This window comes from Trypanosoma grayi, assembly GCF_000691245.1.
Source record: "Trypanosoma grayi strain ANR4 Tgr_439_V1, whole genome shotgun sequence".
NCBI lineage: Eukaryota > Euglenozoa > Kinetoplastea > Trypanosomatida > Trypanosomatidae > Trypanosoma > Trypanosoma grayi.
In genome coordinates, this window is record NW_008826058.1 from 1 (window position 1) to 14,154 (window position 14,154).

General features: G+C 57.1%; 8 protein-coding genes across 8 annotated transcripts; all 8 read left to right on the forward strand.

The window, feature by feature from the left end:
* Positions 1-15: 15 nt before the first annotated feature.
* DQ04_04391000 (U3 small nucleolar RNA-associated protein 25) lies at positions 16-570 on the forward strand (the record flags this gene model as incomplete). The annotated part of the gene is made up of 1 exon (XM_009313537.1): positions 16-570. One exon carries the CDS (start codon positions 16-18, stop codon positions 568-570), a length of 555 nt encoding a protein of 184 aa, XP_009311812.1.
* A 472-nt stretch (positions 571-1,042) lies between these two features.
* On the forward strand, positions 1,043-3,436 carry DQ04_04391010 (hypothetical protein; the record flags this gene model as incomplete). Its single annotated transcript, XM_009313538.1, has 1 exon — positions 1,043-3,436. One exon carries the CDS (start codon positions 1,043-1,045, stop codon positions 3,434-3,436), a length of 2,394 nt encoding a protein of 797 aa, XP_009311813.1.
* A 322-nt stretch (positions 3,437-3,758) lies between these two features.
* Positions 3,759-4,589, forward strand: DQ04_04391020 (hypothetical protein; the record flags this gene model as incomplete). Its single annotated transcript, XM_009313539.1, has 1 exon — positions 3,759-4,589. One exon carries the CDS (start codon positions 3,759-3,761, stop codon positions 4,587-4,589), a length of 831 nt encoding a protein of 276 aa, XP_009311814.1.
* Positions 4,590-4,925: 336 nt separating this feature from the next.
* On the forward strand, positions 4,926-6,455 carry DQ04_04391030 (putative apoptosis-inducing factor A-like; the record flags this gene model as incomplete). The annotated part of the gene is made up of 1 exon (XM_009313540.1): positions 4,926-6,455. One exon carries the CDS (start codon positions 4,926-4,928, stop codon positions 6,453-6,455), a length of 1,530 nt encoding a protein of 509 aa, XP_009311815.1.
* Positions 6,456-6,674: 219 nt separating this feature from the next.
* On the forward strand, positions 6,675-8,189 carry DQ04_04391040 (hypothetical protein; the record flags this gene model as incomplete). The annotated part of the gene is made up of 1 exon (XM_009313541.1): positions 6,675-8,189. One exon carries the CDS (start codon positions 6,675-6,677, stop codon positions 8,187-8,189), a length of 1,515 nt encoding a protein of 504 aa, XP_009311816.1.
* A 344-nt stretch (positions 8,190-8,533) lies between these two features.
* DQ04_04391050 (nuclear distribution protein C like protein) lies at positions 8,534-9,439 on the forward strand (the record flags this gene model as incomplete). The annotated part of the gene is made up of 1 exon (XM_009313542.1): positions 8,534-9,439. The coding sequence occupies one exon, from the start codon at positions 8,534-8,536 to the stop codon at positions 9,437-9,439; it is 906 nt and encodes a 301-aa protein (XP_009311817.1).
* A 368-nt stretch (positions 9,440-9,807) lies between these two features.
* DQ04_04391060 (cystathionine beta-lyase-like protein) lies at positions 9,808-11,283 on the forward strand (the record flags this gene model as incomplete). Its single annotated transcript, XM_009313543.1, has 1 exon — positions 9,808-11,283. One exon carries the CDS (start codon positions 9,808-9,810, stop codon positions 11,281-11,283), a length of 1,476 nt encoding a protein of 491 aa, XP_009311818.1.
* Positions 11,284-11,897: 614 nt separating this feature from the next.
* On the forward strand, positions 11,898-13,568 carry DQ04_04391070 (UDP-glucoronosyl and UDP-glucosyl transferase; the record flags this gene model as incomplete). The annotated part of the gene is made up of 1 exon (XM_009313544.1): positions 11,898-13,568. One exon carries the CDS (start codon positions 11,898-11,900, stop codon positions 13,566-13,568), a length of 1,671 nt encoding a protein of 556 aa, XP_009311819.1.
* Positions 13,569-14,154: the final 586 nt, after the last annotated feature.

The following is a 14,154-nucleotide window of genomic DNA, read 5'->3' on the forward strand; positions in this document are numbered from 1 at the left end:
GTGCTGGCGCAGGTGATGGTGCCGGTGCGGCAGCACTTCCTCCGCTTCGAGCCCGGGCCGTCGCCGGAGGCCTGCGACGACGCCCGCTTTGACGTCTTTACGCGCGACGTCTTCGCGAAGAAGATCGCGCCGCTGGTGGAGCGGGATGTGCGCACGATTATATTCGTGCCGTCCTACTTTGACTACGTGCGGCTGCGCAACTACATGATTCGCGAGCACCGCGACGCCTTCGCCGCCATCTGCGAGTACACATCCCTGCAGCAGCAGCGCAAGGCACTGGGGCAGTTCACCGACCTGGAGCGGCCGCTGCTGCTCGTGACGGAGCGCTTCTACTTCTTCAAGCGCTACTTCGTCAAGCTGGCAGAGGTGATGGTGTTCTACAGCCCGCCAGTATTTCCCGCGTTCTATATGTCGCTTGTTAGCCGCCTCGTGGCGAACTCACCAAACGCGTTTGCGCTGACGCTCTTCTGCCGCTTCGACACACATGAGCTCAACCGCATCGTCGGCACGCGCCGCACACGGCAACTGCTGGAGCGTGAGGCCGACGCCTACTCCTTTGTGACGAACTGAGGAGCGGGCGTGAACCACAGCCCACGCGTCCAGGGAAGGGTATAAGAGGAGGAAGCGGCAGCAACAGGAGAGGGACGGGAGAAGAAGATGAATAGCGGTTTTTGTATTTCCGTGTGTGTGTGTGTGTGTGTGTGTTTGTGTGTAAGTTCGTATATAACAGCGTTTAAAATGAGAGCTGGGTGAAACAAGCATGAACGGCAACAAGAGCACGCGGTGAAGACGAACTGGTTCTGCGCTCCTACTGCTGCGCCACGACTGGTGCCGCGGCAGGACAGGGCGGGACCAGAGAATACGTCTCCCTTGTATGCATGTGGGCGGCACTACTCAGCGTTTTGTTTTTTGTTTGTTTCTTTTTTGTTTTTCCGCTCTTTCCCCACCTGTCACACTCAGCAGTTAGCAGCAGGAGTTGCAGGCGGCGGGTTCGTCTGTGTCACATTGTGCATTGAATCCCCCCCCCTCCTCCTCTCGCAGTATGGCAGCAGCCGCATTCGAGTTCGTGCAGGGCAACGAGCGGCTCGACTGGGGCGTGCTGGTGGCTATCGATGTGCAGCGGCTGATCAAGGACACAAACGTCGACACGCTGCAGCGCGTTGTAGAGAATCTCGCCTTTGCACGCGTCACACGCGATGAGGCGGCGATGTTCACACCGGAGCACACGCTGCACCTCTTCACGTTGTGCCAGCTGGTGATTCAGTACCTTGTGCGCTCGCAGGAGTGCCTCGCAAAAATCAACGTGAAGCTCAGTGAGCGTGTGCAGGGGATGCAGCACCGCTGCGACACCTCAGAGGCGGAGCGGGAGCGGCTGCATGAGGAGAACGTGGTGCTGCGCAAGGAGGTGAAGGCGCAGCGGCGCACACTTCTGGCGTACGAGTACGCCAAGACAGCAGGTGGTGTTGGTGGGCCAGCAGGAGTAGCAACCGCAGGACACCCGTACGTCTGTCCACACTGCGGAGACGCCTACGCGAAGCAGGAGTCTCTTCAGTCACACATGCGGAAGCGACACAGCAAGCCGGCGGTGGCGGAAACAGCAGCAGCTCCGCAACCACAAGAGCAGAAGCAGCAGGTGTTGCAGGCGGAGTACGAGGCGCAGACATCGCAGGTGCGTCACCTGCAAGAGAAGTTGGACCGTCTGGAGAAGCTCTTTGATCGGGAGAAGGAGCGTAACGATCTTCTTCAGCGCGAGAGTATGATGATGATGATGCAGGCCACGCTGGGTGGGGCACGGACTGCGCAAGATCAACAACAGCAGCAGCAGCCTGCGCCACCCGAACCGACAAAGCGGGAGGAGCCGCTGGCACGATTGCCGCAGGCCCACGCCGCTCCTTTGGTGGTGTCGCCGGAGATCTCCGCCATTCCCGTGATGCCGGACGTTGCCGCGATGCAGCGGTACAATATGTCACGGCAGCAGGAGACCACTAACAACGCCCTGCTGCGGCAGATCGCGGAGCTGGAGAAGGCGGTTCACGACTTGAAGAGCGCGAAAAAGGCGACGGCGGATGGGTCTACGACTACCACTACTACTACTGCTACAGCGGCAGCAACCGCGCCGACGTGCACCCCATCGTGGCTGACCGCGCCAGGGGTTCCCTCCCCGTCAGAGCGCGCAGGCGCCAGTGTCGCCGCTGAGCAACAGAAGACGCAAGGGAGTGTTGCTGCACCACAGCAGCCACCACCACCGCCACCGCCACCACACCAACAACAGCCTGCATTGGCAAACGCAGCACCGCCTCTTCTGCCAGCCGCGCCGCCGCCTCAACAGCAGGTGCAGGTGCCGCCGCCCCCCACTTCGTCCGTCCCTGCCTCTGTTGGCCTGCAGCTGCCAGCACAGCAGCAGCAGCAGCAAATGCAGGTGCCGCCACCTCCTACTTCTGCTATTCCTACGCCTGTCGCTGTGCAATCTCCTCCACAACTACAGCAACATGTGCAAGCGCCGCCGGTCCCCACATCAGCCCTCAGTGTCCCCGCGGCCGTGGCACCGGGACCACTACCGTTACAGCCGCAGCAACAACCACAACAGCAGCCACAGCAGCAGGTTCCCCTTGCCCCCGCTTCCACTTCTATTGGTGGTACTTCCAAAGTGCCGGGATCCTCGGGTTCCGCTTATACAGCCGCGACGTCCTCTTTTCTCAGCAAATCCAACGACCCACTTCCTGTCACGGCAGAGTCGCTGAGCGTATGTTCGGTGTCCCCTCCAACGACTGGATCAGCCCCGCTATCATCTCCGTCTGTGGCAGCCGCCTTGCCTGCGATGAGTGATGCGTTGCTAGCAAAGTATGGCCCCCCAGGGCCCGCCCTTCTCCCGTGGAACTTGGAAAAGCAGCCACATGCTCCACTCGCAAATTCGCCACCTGTTGCATCGACCGTACCACAATGGCTTCGCTCAGACACCAATCGTGATGACGGCGGCGTGCATGCGTCAACGGTGGCGGGAAACGTCAATCCTCCGGGTAGTCACGTGCCGCTATCCGCGAAAGCGCCTGTGCCAGTACCAGTGCCCGTATCTGCCGCAACAGGTGCGCCTCCGTCGTCGTCGTCGTCGCCGCCACCGGTATCGCGCCTGCAGACGGAGAAATTTTTGTCGCAGCCGACGTACGCAAGCATCGTGGCGGCGTCGGCCCCTCCCTCTGTGCGGCCCGCCGTGCCAGGTGTGCCTGTTCCCACGCCTGTTGGCGCAACGAACCGCCTTGGTGGCCCCCTGGTTTCGCAAGCCCAGCCGGTTGCTGCAGCAGGTCCGTCGTACAGCAATGCGGTAACGGTGTCGGCGACAGGCGTACCACGCCCTGTGGTGCCGGCAGCAAGAGTGGCAGCGCGCCCTCTCAGCAGCGGGAGCTCGTCTTTTGAGAGCAGCACGTCATCCGACGAGTAGTGAGGGACGCACATTGTTTGATCAGCATAGAAATGCATTAACGTGATGGGGTCGCAGAATTCTTGATGTGGGAGACGCCTGCACCAGTGGAGGAATAGAAAGCGGTCCCCACCCATCACTGTTTTGGCATCAATCTTGTATTCCCCTTCGCCTTTCTTTTTTTTCTTGCACCGTCGTTATCGATGATCCCTCTCGCCGCACACCGCTGCCTCTCACCACCATTGGCGGTGTGAGTTTACCGGTTCAACACCCTCCGTCATACGCACGAACTCTCTCGCTCTCTCTTTCAATCTGTCTTTGCACCGCCACAAGTATTATTTCCATGCTGCACCGCATCCCAGCGTACCGCGACCCCCTCGCGGAGGTCCTCAGCGATGCGCTGAAGCGTGCGCTCGTTGTGTACCGTCGCGAGATGGCCGCTGGTGTCTCCGTCGAGTTCGAGTGCCGCCTCGGCACCTTCTCCGCGTCGCGGCACACGTACACCCACCCGCTCCCCACCCACACAGCGACACCGGCGCTCTTGGAGGCGCAGCCGACGGCGCCGTTCTTCTTCTTTGCCGGTGTGGCGCAGCCGACGTTTGTCGCGCTGCACGAGGCGCTCAAGGCGGTGAGTGTGTCAGTGCCACCACGCTCCACGACGGTCCTCTCCGTGCGAACAGCAGGAACGGAGCGCCTCGAGTACTCGATGAATGAGGAGTGCAACAGCGGCAGCCTACTGGCGGCGGTGGAAAAGGAGCGTGTTTTCTCACATGACGTGCGCTGCCCATCGTGGGCGGCGGACTTTCGCGTATCGGTGTCGCGCGAGAGAGTCCTCGACGCGCAGGCGTGGGGACCGGCAAAGTGGGAGGCCTTCACGCCCAACGTGTCGCGGCTGCGGCAGCGCAAGTCGGTGCGGGTCACGCCGCTGCTCGCTGTGGACATCGCAATGGTGCGCTCCTTCACCGACCACTCTCGCTTTTCACGGCCGTGGGGGGCGGAAGTGCGCGTGCCGTACATCAGCGCCCCGCAGGTCTCGTTCGACGTGGAGTTGGAGATCGACATGCCGGCACTGCACCGCGCAGTGAAGCAGACACGGCTGCTGGACGCCACAGCGTGGCATACCGCGCAGGATGCACTCAGAGTTCTGCAGTTTCTCACAGTGAAGCGAGAGTGACAAGCATGGCGATTTGTTTCGCATGCTTGGCTGGTGTGTTGTTACTATTGTTGCTATTGTCCGTGAGGAGAGGACAAAATGGGATGTGGGGGGAGGGGGGTCTCCGATAACGGCAAGTAGCTCTGTTTATACATGCGACTGTGGCCTCTGGTGTCTCTCAGACGCATGCATGCAGGCATGTGCAGACATAACCCATCACGCACTCACACACAGAGACCCTTTCTCCTTTTCTCTCTTTCTATTCCTCTCCCGCTTGCGCAAAGGGGGTGTATAAGGGCCAGTGCGTGTGTTTAGTCATACATTGAATCGTCTCGTTCCCTGTCTTGTGTTCACAGCATGTTTTGGCGCGTCTTCGCGGGTGGCATCCTTGGCGGTGCGCTCTCTGCGTGCCGCTCTTGTACAACGACGCTTGCGGCATCGGCGCCGACGCTGGATATCATCCTAGACCCAAGCAAGGATGTGGTGCCTGTGCGCTGCGTCATTGTGGGTGGCGGCTATGCTGGGGCGAAGCTCGCGTACATGTTCGACAGCATGTTTGATGTCACCCTAATCGACGAAAAGAACTACTACGAGCTCACCAACGACATCATCCCCATTCTGGCGAACCCGTGGTGCGAGCTCAACGAGGAGGCGTGTCGTCGCCTCCTCATCCTGCACCGCTACTACCTGAAGCGGGCGAACGTGGTGACCGGCACTGTGGACGGCGTGGACGACGAGGCGGTGACCTTGCGTGACGGCCGCCGCGTGCCGTACAACCTTCTCTTCGTTGCGCCGGGCGAACGCAAACCATTTCCGTTTGCCACGAAGCAGCGCACTATCGCCGGCCGCGTGCAGGAGCTGCGGCACTTTAATGAATTCCTCGGCACATGCAAAAAGGTGGCGGTACTTGGCGGGGGGCCGGTTGGCACCTCACTTGCTTTCGACCTGGCGTGCAACCGGCCCGACCTGCAGGTGCACTTGTACCACTCCAAGTCGGAGCTCATCCCCGCACTGCCAACGACAAGCCGCAAGTACGCCCTTGACACCTTGCAGCGGCAGAAGAATCTGAGCTTGCACCTCTGTACGTCTGTGACGGACGTGGACGCGTATGACGCAAACGGACAGCGCATTGACACACATCCCTCATCGCCTTCGCTCTTCTCACGACTGCTCCTGGCGCCATTCAGCAAACCGCCACTAGAGCCGTCGCATTTCACGGTGCGTTACGACAAGATGCACTTTTTGCCCGCACCGCAGCAGTCGATTGTGAGCCAGGTTTACTTTGGTCGGCGCGAGCCACAGCTTAGTGGCGATGCGGTGGAGTTCTCGGGTGTGGAGGAGGGGTTCGACTATGTCTTCTCAACCATCGGCGACACACCACGTCCGATTCAGACAGGGAAGGGGCGCAGCAACAGCCTCACTGAGCACGAGGCGCCGGATGGCCACTACCGCGTCAGCACGCTGATGCAACTGTACGGGCACCCGAACATATGGGCCCCAGGGCGCTGCGGCAACCTCCCATGGGTGCGGAGCTACGGATCAAGTGATGTGCAGGTGCGCACTATCTTCCGCGGACTCAACTCCGTGATACATAACCCTACTGAGCGCTTTCTGCATTCACGTGACGGCGTGAATCCGCAGCGCATGGCTATCCCGCGGTTGCTGGTGCGTTTAGGAAATAACGACGCGGTCGGTGCAACACCGTGGTCGGGTGGCATGGTGGGTCTCTCCGCATTCCACGAGTTCATGCAGGACCGCAACCACCTCGTGAAGGAGTTTCAGCAGCCCATCTTTTACAAACAGCAGGACCCCTCCAAGGTGAAGCAGCGCATCTCCAACTGGGCAGCGCATGAGCTTACGGACATTGTTGACTTCTCCCATTGTTAGCAGGAGATGCTCCGTTAGCATCTTCACAGTGGGCACGATCAGAGACTCCTTCTTTGTCACGCTGCTTTGTTTGTGTATCTGTTTGGGTGTGCAGGATTCGATCTGCTACATTCTGCCTTTTCTTTTTTGTTTCTTTGAAAATGTATTTCCCTCATTCTCTTTTTTTTTTTTGACACTTCCTCTTCTTCTTACGTCGCTGCTGCGAAAGTGGCAGGCTTTATGCCTCGCTACTTTAGCGATTCCTCAGTTGCCTTCCTGCGGCGCTACCAGTTCCTCCCACGGCACACTGATGGGCACCCCGCGCGGAAGAGACGCATTCCGACAGACAGCATTTCATTGATAGATGTGATGATTCATATCAATACCATCTTCGCAATCTTCCTACGCATGAAAAGGACGTTGCGCACCTCACCAACAGGTGATGACACAAGTGTGGAGGCAGAAGCGGGGACTTCCCCCTCCTTACCACACTTAGACGATACTGCCTCCAACACTGAGGCCTACCTGCAGGATGATATGGTGGACTTCGACGCCCATCTTTCGGAAGAAGTCCTCGCGCCGTTGCTACTCGCGTTCCTAGAGTTCTACGCTGATCACAGTATAGATACAGTGTCTATCCGTCAGTCACTGCGCGTCTTCTTGGAGACTACACCGTACCTCAAGGCCTCAGGCGACGACGCTGGGGAGGAAGTCTCTCCGTACTCGAGTCCCGCCCTCTTGTTCGTGAACTTGACGAAGGCCCTGCTACGCTGCCACGGTGGGTCGGCGGCTGGGCGGCAGTGCTCTGCGTGCCCAATGCTGCCGTGGCTGCAGTCACGCGCGGAATACGCCGTACGTGCGCCGACGTGGTACTGGGATTTGGCCCAGCACCCACGCACTACAGTCAGGCTTTTGAGAGGCATCGTTGTCTACCACTCTATCGAAAGCAGCAGCGACTGGGACAGGGTTGATGATGATGATGATGATGATAACGACGATGCGATTGTCGTTTCACACATAGAACGTCACAAACGGAAGATGGAGACAGGTAGTGTGGAGGCCAGTTTTTTACATCCATCTGCGTGCAACGAACGTTTCGCCGCCCGTGGCATCGCTCCTCTGCCGTACGACGTGCAGGAGTTCATACTTGAGCACCTCTCACCGCGTGCCCTCTCAGCCGCCATCTCGGTTTGCGGGGTGTGGCGAGCCCTCATCCGCCGCTCCGCCACCATGCAATTTTACCTCCACGCCAGTCGCGCTGTTACAAATGCATTTGTTGACTTCATGGAGAACGGTTGGGGTCGTGGGTGGGTGAGGGTGGATGAGCTGACGACACTACGGCGACTGGGCCTTCAGAAAGTGCTTGTGAGGACCATCGGGTACCGCCTGCTGCTGGGGCGCAGGCTCCCTCCGTCGCTGGAGTTATTTGTTGCACAGCTCTACAAGAAGTTCGGGCCGGATAGTTTGGAGTGGAACCTACTGGGTGGGCTATGGAACGCCATTGAGGTGGAAATGAAACTGCTTCCATTTGTAGCTCTCAGCGACGCCAGTTTCCCCTCGCTGTTTCTCGATGGGACGGCGCCCTCTGAACTCTGCAATGTGTTCTCGCAAAAGGCCACAAAGTTGCAGTTGACGCACCTGTGCCCCTGGGTGCGGCAGCGTGATGTCCCATTTCTTTGGCCTTTCTTACAGCTGGTAGCGATGCGATCACAGTTTCGCGGCGCGCTGGTTGTTCCTCCGAGCACATCGCCGTAGTGGGGTATATATCAGCGCGCACCGGACCACTTCTTTTCTCGAGAAGGATCCTTCTTACTTTCGCACTCTGCTTGTTTCAGACGCTCTGCTGTTTCGTTGTTTTGGTTGTTGCTTTGCAGTTTGAGTGCGTGTAGGATATGTATGTGCGTGTTGGTGCCTTGTGGGGGGTGGGGGGGGCGTCTGTCTGTGTCTAGACGTATGCATGTGTATTGGTAACATCCTTTTCTCCTTTTTCTTTTCTCTTCGGCTCCGGGCTCCTCTTGTGTGTGCGGGTGTCCACGGGGTGTCTGATTAGCCACAACAGGATAAGGTATATAAGAAAGGAGAGTGGTTTTGCACACGAGATGACGGCGGATGAACGGTTTGACTCCATGTTACTGGCGATTGCCCAGCAGCATGATGGAATTGACTCTATCCTTGACACCTTCTTCTCCTTCCTGGGAAGGAAAACGGACTTCTTCACGCAGCCAGGCCTGGCACGCACCGCCGTGCAGCGTGCCCTTGACCGCCACTTAGCCCACGCCGAGGCAAAGCTGCAGCAGAAGCTGGCGGAGGATAAGAAGAAGGCCGCTGCCTCGCGCGTGGAGGTAGTGGAGGATGAGGAGGAAGTGGCAGCGGCAGCGGCAGCCAAGGCGGCGGCGGAGGCGGCAAAGCGCAAGGAAGAGCTGGAGAAGAAGATGGAAGAGCTGGCCAACGCCAAGGAAGATGAGGATGGGATGAAGCCGAAGGGACTGCCGCCGAACGCGGGCAATGGGTTCGACTACGAGCACTACACTTTTACGCAAAGCCTGCAGGAGGTGGAGGTGCGAGTGTCGCTGCCTATTGCGAACGCTAAAGGGAAGAACTTGGATGTTGTTATGCAGCAGCATCGCCTACGTGTGGGGTTGAAGGGGAAGCCACCCATCGTCGATGGCGATTTGTATGCGGCTGTGAAGGCGGAGGAGAGCATGTGGACCATTGAGGACGGTCGCACCGTCGTCTTGACGCTCACGAAGCAGAACCAGATGGAATGGTGGAAGACCGTTATTGCGGGGGATATGGAGATAGACCTCCAGAAGGTGGTGCCAGAGAACTCCAAGTTGGATGATCTTGACAGCGACACCCGTCAGACAGTGGAGAAGATGATGTACGATCAACGCCAGAAGGCGCTTGGTCTTCCGACTTCAGAGGAGCAGCAGAAGCGAGACATGCTGGCCAAATTCATGGCGGCCCACCCGGAAATGGACTTCTCGCAGGCGAAAATATGCTGAGAGGAGATGTGCGCCCCGCTGTGGGAGGTCCATCACTGTTTATTTACTTGAAAGTTTATTCCGATATTTATATATTTATTTATTAATCAAGTCTCCTCCTTTTTTGTTGTTGTTGTTGTTGTTGTTTCGTTTGGTCCTTGTTGTTGACGTTTTCGCTGTCTGCTCCGCTTTCCTTCGGGGATAGTTCTCCTTGTTTTGTTTCCGTATCGTCTCTTTGTTTTTCGTTCCGTAGCAATCCGCGACATCACAGTGCCCTGCTTTCTTTGGGGGTGTGTGGGGAGGCGAGGCGTTGTAGACTCCCTGGTTTGAGGTTATACGTGCTAACTGGGAGGACCAGCAAAAGAAAAAAAAGCACAACCAATTACACAATGGATGGCACTGTCGAAGAGAAGAACAAGACGATTGCTCGCCTGATGGAGGAGAATGCTATGCTCCGTGAGCGTGTCTCACAGTTTGAGACGATGCACGCCATCAGCGTGGCCCGTGTTCCCCCCCACACGGTGTTGTCAGCGCTTGAGGAGGAGCGTGAATACTTGGAGCAGTCGCTGCAGCCGGTGCGTTTTAAGCGCAGTGCAGATGTGCCGTATGTCGAGCTGCCTACCTACCCCATGCGTCCGCACTTTGAGAAGGCGGCGGAGCACCCCAGCACTCAGGTTGTCGTATTTGACGGCTGCCCCAATGACCCCTACCACCCGTCCTCCACACCCATCTACCAAACTGCAACGTTTGTACAGCCGGATATTTGTGAGTTTGGCCCGTACGACTACTCACGCAGCGGCAACCCCACCCGCACCGCCTTGGAGACACTGATGGCAAAGTTGGAAGGTGCCCACTCCGCATTTGCCTTTGCGTCTGGAATGGCGGCACTACAAACGGTAATCGCCACACTGGAGGCTGGAAGCGTTGTGCTGGCGAGCTCGGACCTGTATGGTGGCATGTACCGGCTTCTGACGCAAGTAACGTCGCGGATGGGTATTGAAGTGGTGTTTGTTGAGACGTGGAATCTGGAGGCGGTAAAGGAAAAGATGACGGAGCGGGTGAAGCTGTTGCACCTTGAGTGTCCGACGAACCCGCTCGTGCGGATTGTGGACATCAAAGCCCTCTGCGAGATGGCCCACAGCTGTGGGGTGATGGTCTCCATTGACAACACCATGATGAGTCCTGTGCGGTGTACCCCAATCTCCCTGGGGTGCGACTATGTCATCCATAGCGCCACCAAGTTCCTTTGTGGACACAGCGACACGATGTGCGGGATCGTCTGTGTGAAGAACGCGCAGCTTGCGAAGCGTGTTGCATTTCTGCAAAACGCCCAGGGAAATTCCCTGAGTCCGTTTGACTCGTGGCTGCTGCTCCGCGGCTTGAAGACGTTGGCCATACGTGTGGAAAAACAGGAATTGAACGCCGTCGCGGTGGCACTCTTCTTAAGTCAACAGACGCATGTGGTAAAGCGGCTGCATTACGCGGGTATCAACCCAACGCTCTGTCCGGAGGTTTCCAGTCTCACAAAGAGGGAGTTTGAGATCCACCGCTCGCAGACAACAGGACCTGGGTCTGTAATCTCGTTGGAGACGGGGGATCTGGAGCGCTCGTACCGCTTTGTGCGTGCACTGAAGCTGTTCAAGCTGACCGTGAGCTTTGGAAGCTGCAACTCCGTCGTTGAGCTTCCCTGTCTGTTGTCGCATGCATCTATACCGTTGGAGGAGCAAACACTCCCGCGTGACATCATTCGTCTTTCCATCGGCATTGAGCAAATTGAGGATATACTTGGTGACCTTGGCCGAGCGATCGATGCGGTGGCTCACGACACCTCGCCTGCCGTCAATGATACTCGTGGCACTTGCTAAGATGTGAGTAAATAGCGATTACACACTCAAAAAATTTTTTAAAGGTATTGGGAGCAAGCGGCTCCCTGGCAAGACCCGGCATTTCTTACCTTTCACGAGTTGACCCCAAAAAAGAAGAGGCAATTAACTCCTTTTTTCGCCAATGCGAAATGGGAGACATGTCTAGCCTCGCCTCGTGTAAATGTACTGGCGTGCCTGACGCGAAGGAAAGGGGAAAACAAATGCGGAATGGGAGTGGACCAGCGCAGCCTCTGGTAACAGCTGCTGAATGGCTGGAGGAGTTGAAGAAAAAGGTTTGATTTTTTATTATTTCCTTTCTTTTTCCTTTATTGTTTTAATGTGTCTTGTGTGAGTGTGTGAATGGGAGTGAGAGGTCCCTCGAATTGGCTGCTCGCGCGGTCATTGTTTTTTTGTTTGTTTTATGGGGTTTGTTTTTGTGATGTTTTTTTTTTTGTGGTGGAGTTCCGCGTGGCCCAGCGGTGGGCTTCTTGCCCCCTCAGCCCCTGATGTTTCTTTGTTGTGTTGCCCCCGCCGTCTACAAAGGTGAAAGGGAGAGGAGCCGAGAAGCAACCGAAGGGAGGAACGGGAAATTGGCAGCCTTTTTGCGTGTGAGAATGCGCTGGTGGTGTTTATTGGTGCTGGCTGTTGTGTTGTGCGGTTCTTCCGCCGCAGCGGCGGAGGGGCTTGCGTTGGGAGCGTGGGCGCCCGGCACGCCACCGTTGCATGTGGGGATCATCTGCATTCCCCTCCACGGCCACTTCAAGCCGCTGCAGGTGATTGGGGAGGAGTTCGCGAGGCGGGGCCACCATGTCACGTATTTCATCGAAAATCCCAATTGGTGTGAGATGGTGCGTCAGGCGGGAGGGGCGGTGGACTGCGTCGCGCTCCCCTCACATGGTGTGTTCAGCGCCTCTTTCTTTGCGAAGATTAGTCGCATGGAGACGATTCTGCCCGCCTTCGAAGATATCTTCAACGAGTCGGTCCGCCATCATGAGGTACACCTCGACGACTACCTTCGTGCAGCCAAGGAGGTGCACGCCAGACACCCGCTGAGCATGGTGCTAGGTGATGTGTCGACCTTCGCCGGCGGCTCTGTGGCGGCGGCGCTGCGCATCCCACTCGTCCTGCTATTTCCCCTCACGACAATGTTACCTTTGGGCGTCTCCAGCCATCTGCCCATGATGGGAACCGGCTGGCCAGCACGAATGGACACCTGGAGGCGACTGATGAACTATGTTTTGAAGAGTGCAGTCGTGGCGTTTCCACAGTCACTGGAGCGCCTGAACGCTGGGCGGGCCCGTCACGGCATTCCACCTCTCCACAATGGCTATGAATTAGGAGGTTGGTACGACACCGTTTTGGCCCCCACGGTGTGGGGTTTCGATATCCCACATGAGCTCTGTCCAAACTTTCACCCTCTGGGGTTGTTAAACTTCCCTGAGGATCGCACACCCCCTCTTGAAGCTGACCTTGCCGAATTTCTTGACGACCAGTGCAAAGCACATGGCGCCGTCTACGTTAATTTCGGCACGCTGGCTGTTCCGCAGCGTAGCCACCTTGATCATGTAGCCAAGGCCCTTGAACAGCTTCCGTTTTGTGTCGTCTGGAAGCTCAAGGAGGAGCAGAAGAACTTCGTTATGCAAAAGTATTTCGGGGGGAGTGCAAAGAGGACGTACATCCGTCCCTATTTCAATTCCCCTTTCAAAATCATGCGCCACACGCGTGTGGTGGCGTTCGTTTCGCACTGCGGCGATGCCTCCGTTCATGAGGCGCTAGAGGCCCAATTGCCCATTGTTGGTATTCCTTTTTTAGCAGACCAGGCTGATGTTTGCCAGCGCGTGGAGGAGGCGGGTATTGGAAAATACATTGGGCGCAAGAGCCACTTTACATCCGATGATTTGTCAGGAGCAATACGGCTCGTCACACAGGCATCGCGCCGGAAGCAGTTACTCGGCAACATGGCGCGACTTCTCCAAGTCTCCAAGTTTCNATACGGCTCGTCACACAGGCATCGCGCCGGAAGCAGTTACTCGGCAACATGGCGCGACTTCTCCAAGTCTCCAAGTTTCTCGGAGGTGCAAAGAGGGCCGTTGACATCCTACAAGATCGGTGGTACAATCACCTCCTCGGCAGGAACACATCCCTTGAGAATTGCGTCATTTTTAACGACGGGCTGGAGTCCGAGCTGCACCCGCTGCGCGCAGGGCAGTTTGACATTTTTGCGCTGTGGTTTCTCGCCGCGCTGGTGTTGTGGTTGCTTGCCTTCGCCTCTGCAGAGAAGCTGATGGCGCACGTGGGCAGGGTCCTCCGCAAATGCGCAACACGTCCCGCAAAGAAGCGGCCGCACTTCGTGGCGCTGGCAAGAGCCACACAGTCGGAGAAGGAGGAATGAAGCAATTTTTTTTTTATCGTTTCGGAGCGTTCGGTGTGGTTGATACGATCATTTTTTTCATGCCAATGTCCATGGAGAGAGCCCCCCCCCACCACCACACACACACAGGACGGTCTTTTCCCCCGCCCCTTGCCGCTCCTAATTCCAAATTATGTTCACGGTTCTTTTTCGTCTTGTCTAGCACAATTAGAATCAAAAGCGGGGCGATTCATTCGTTTATGAAGCATGGGTGCGTCCTGCAGGGACCTGGACTCTCTGCAAATCAGAGAAGTTTAGTGTTTTGGCCGCGTCCTTGATTTCCTTTTTCTTTTGCGCACATTCCGGCAATTCATCCCTAGAAACAAGGAAATCATTTCCGTGAATTCGAAGCAAAGCAATCCCCATACCCCGTGTTAATTCCATTTTCCCCTCGAAAGGGCCGCGCCCCATTAAAAGAGAGTTAATGCGTGAAGCCGAAGCAGAGGGATGAAGGACAGAAG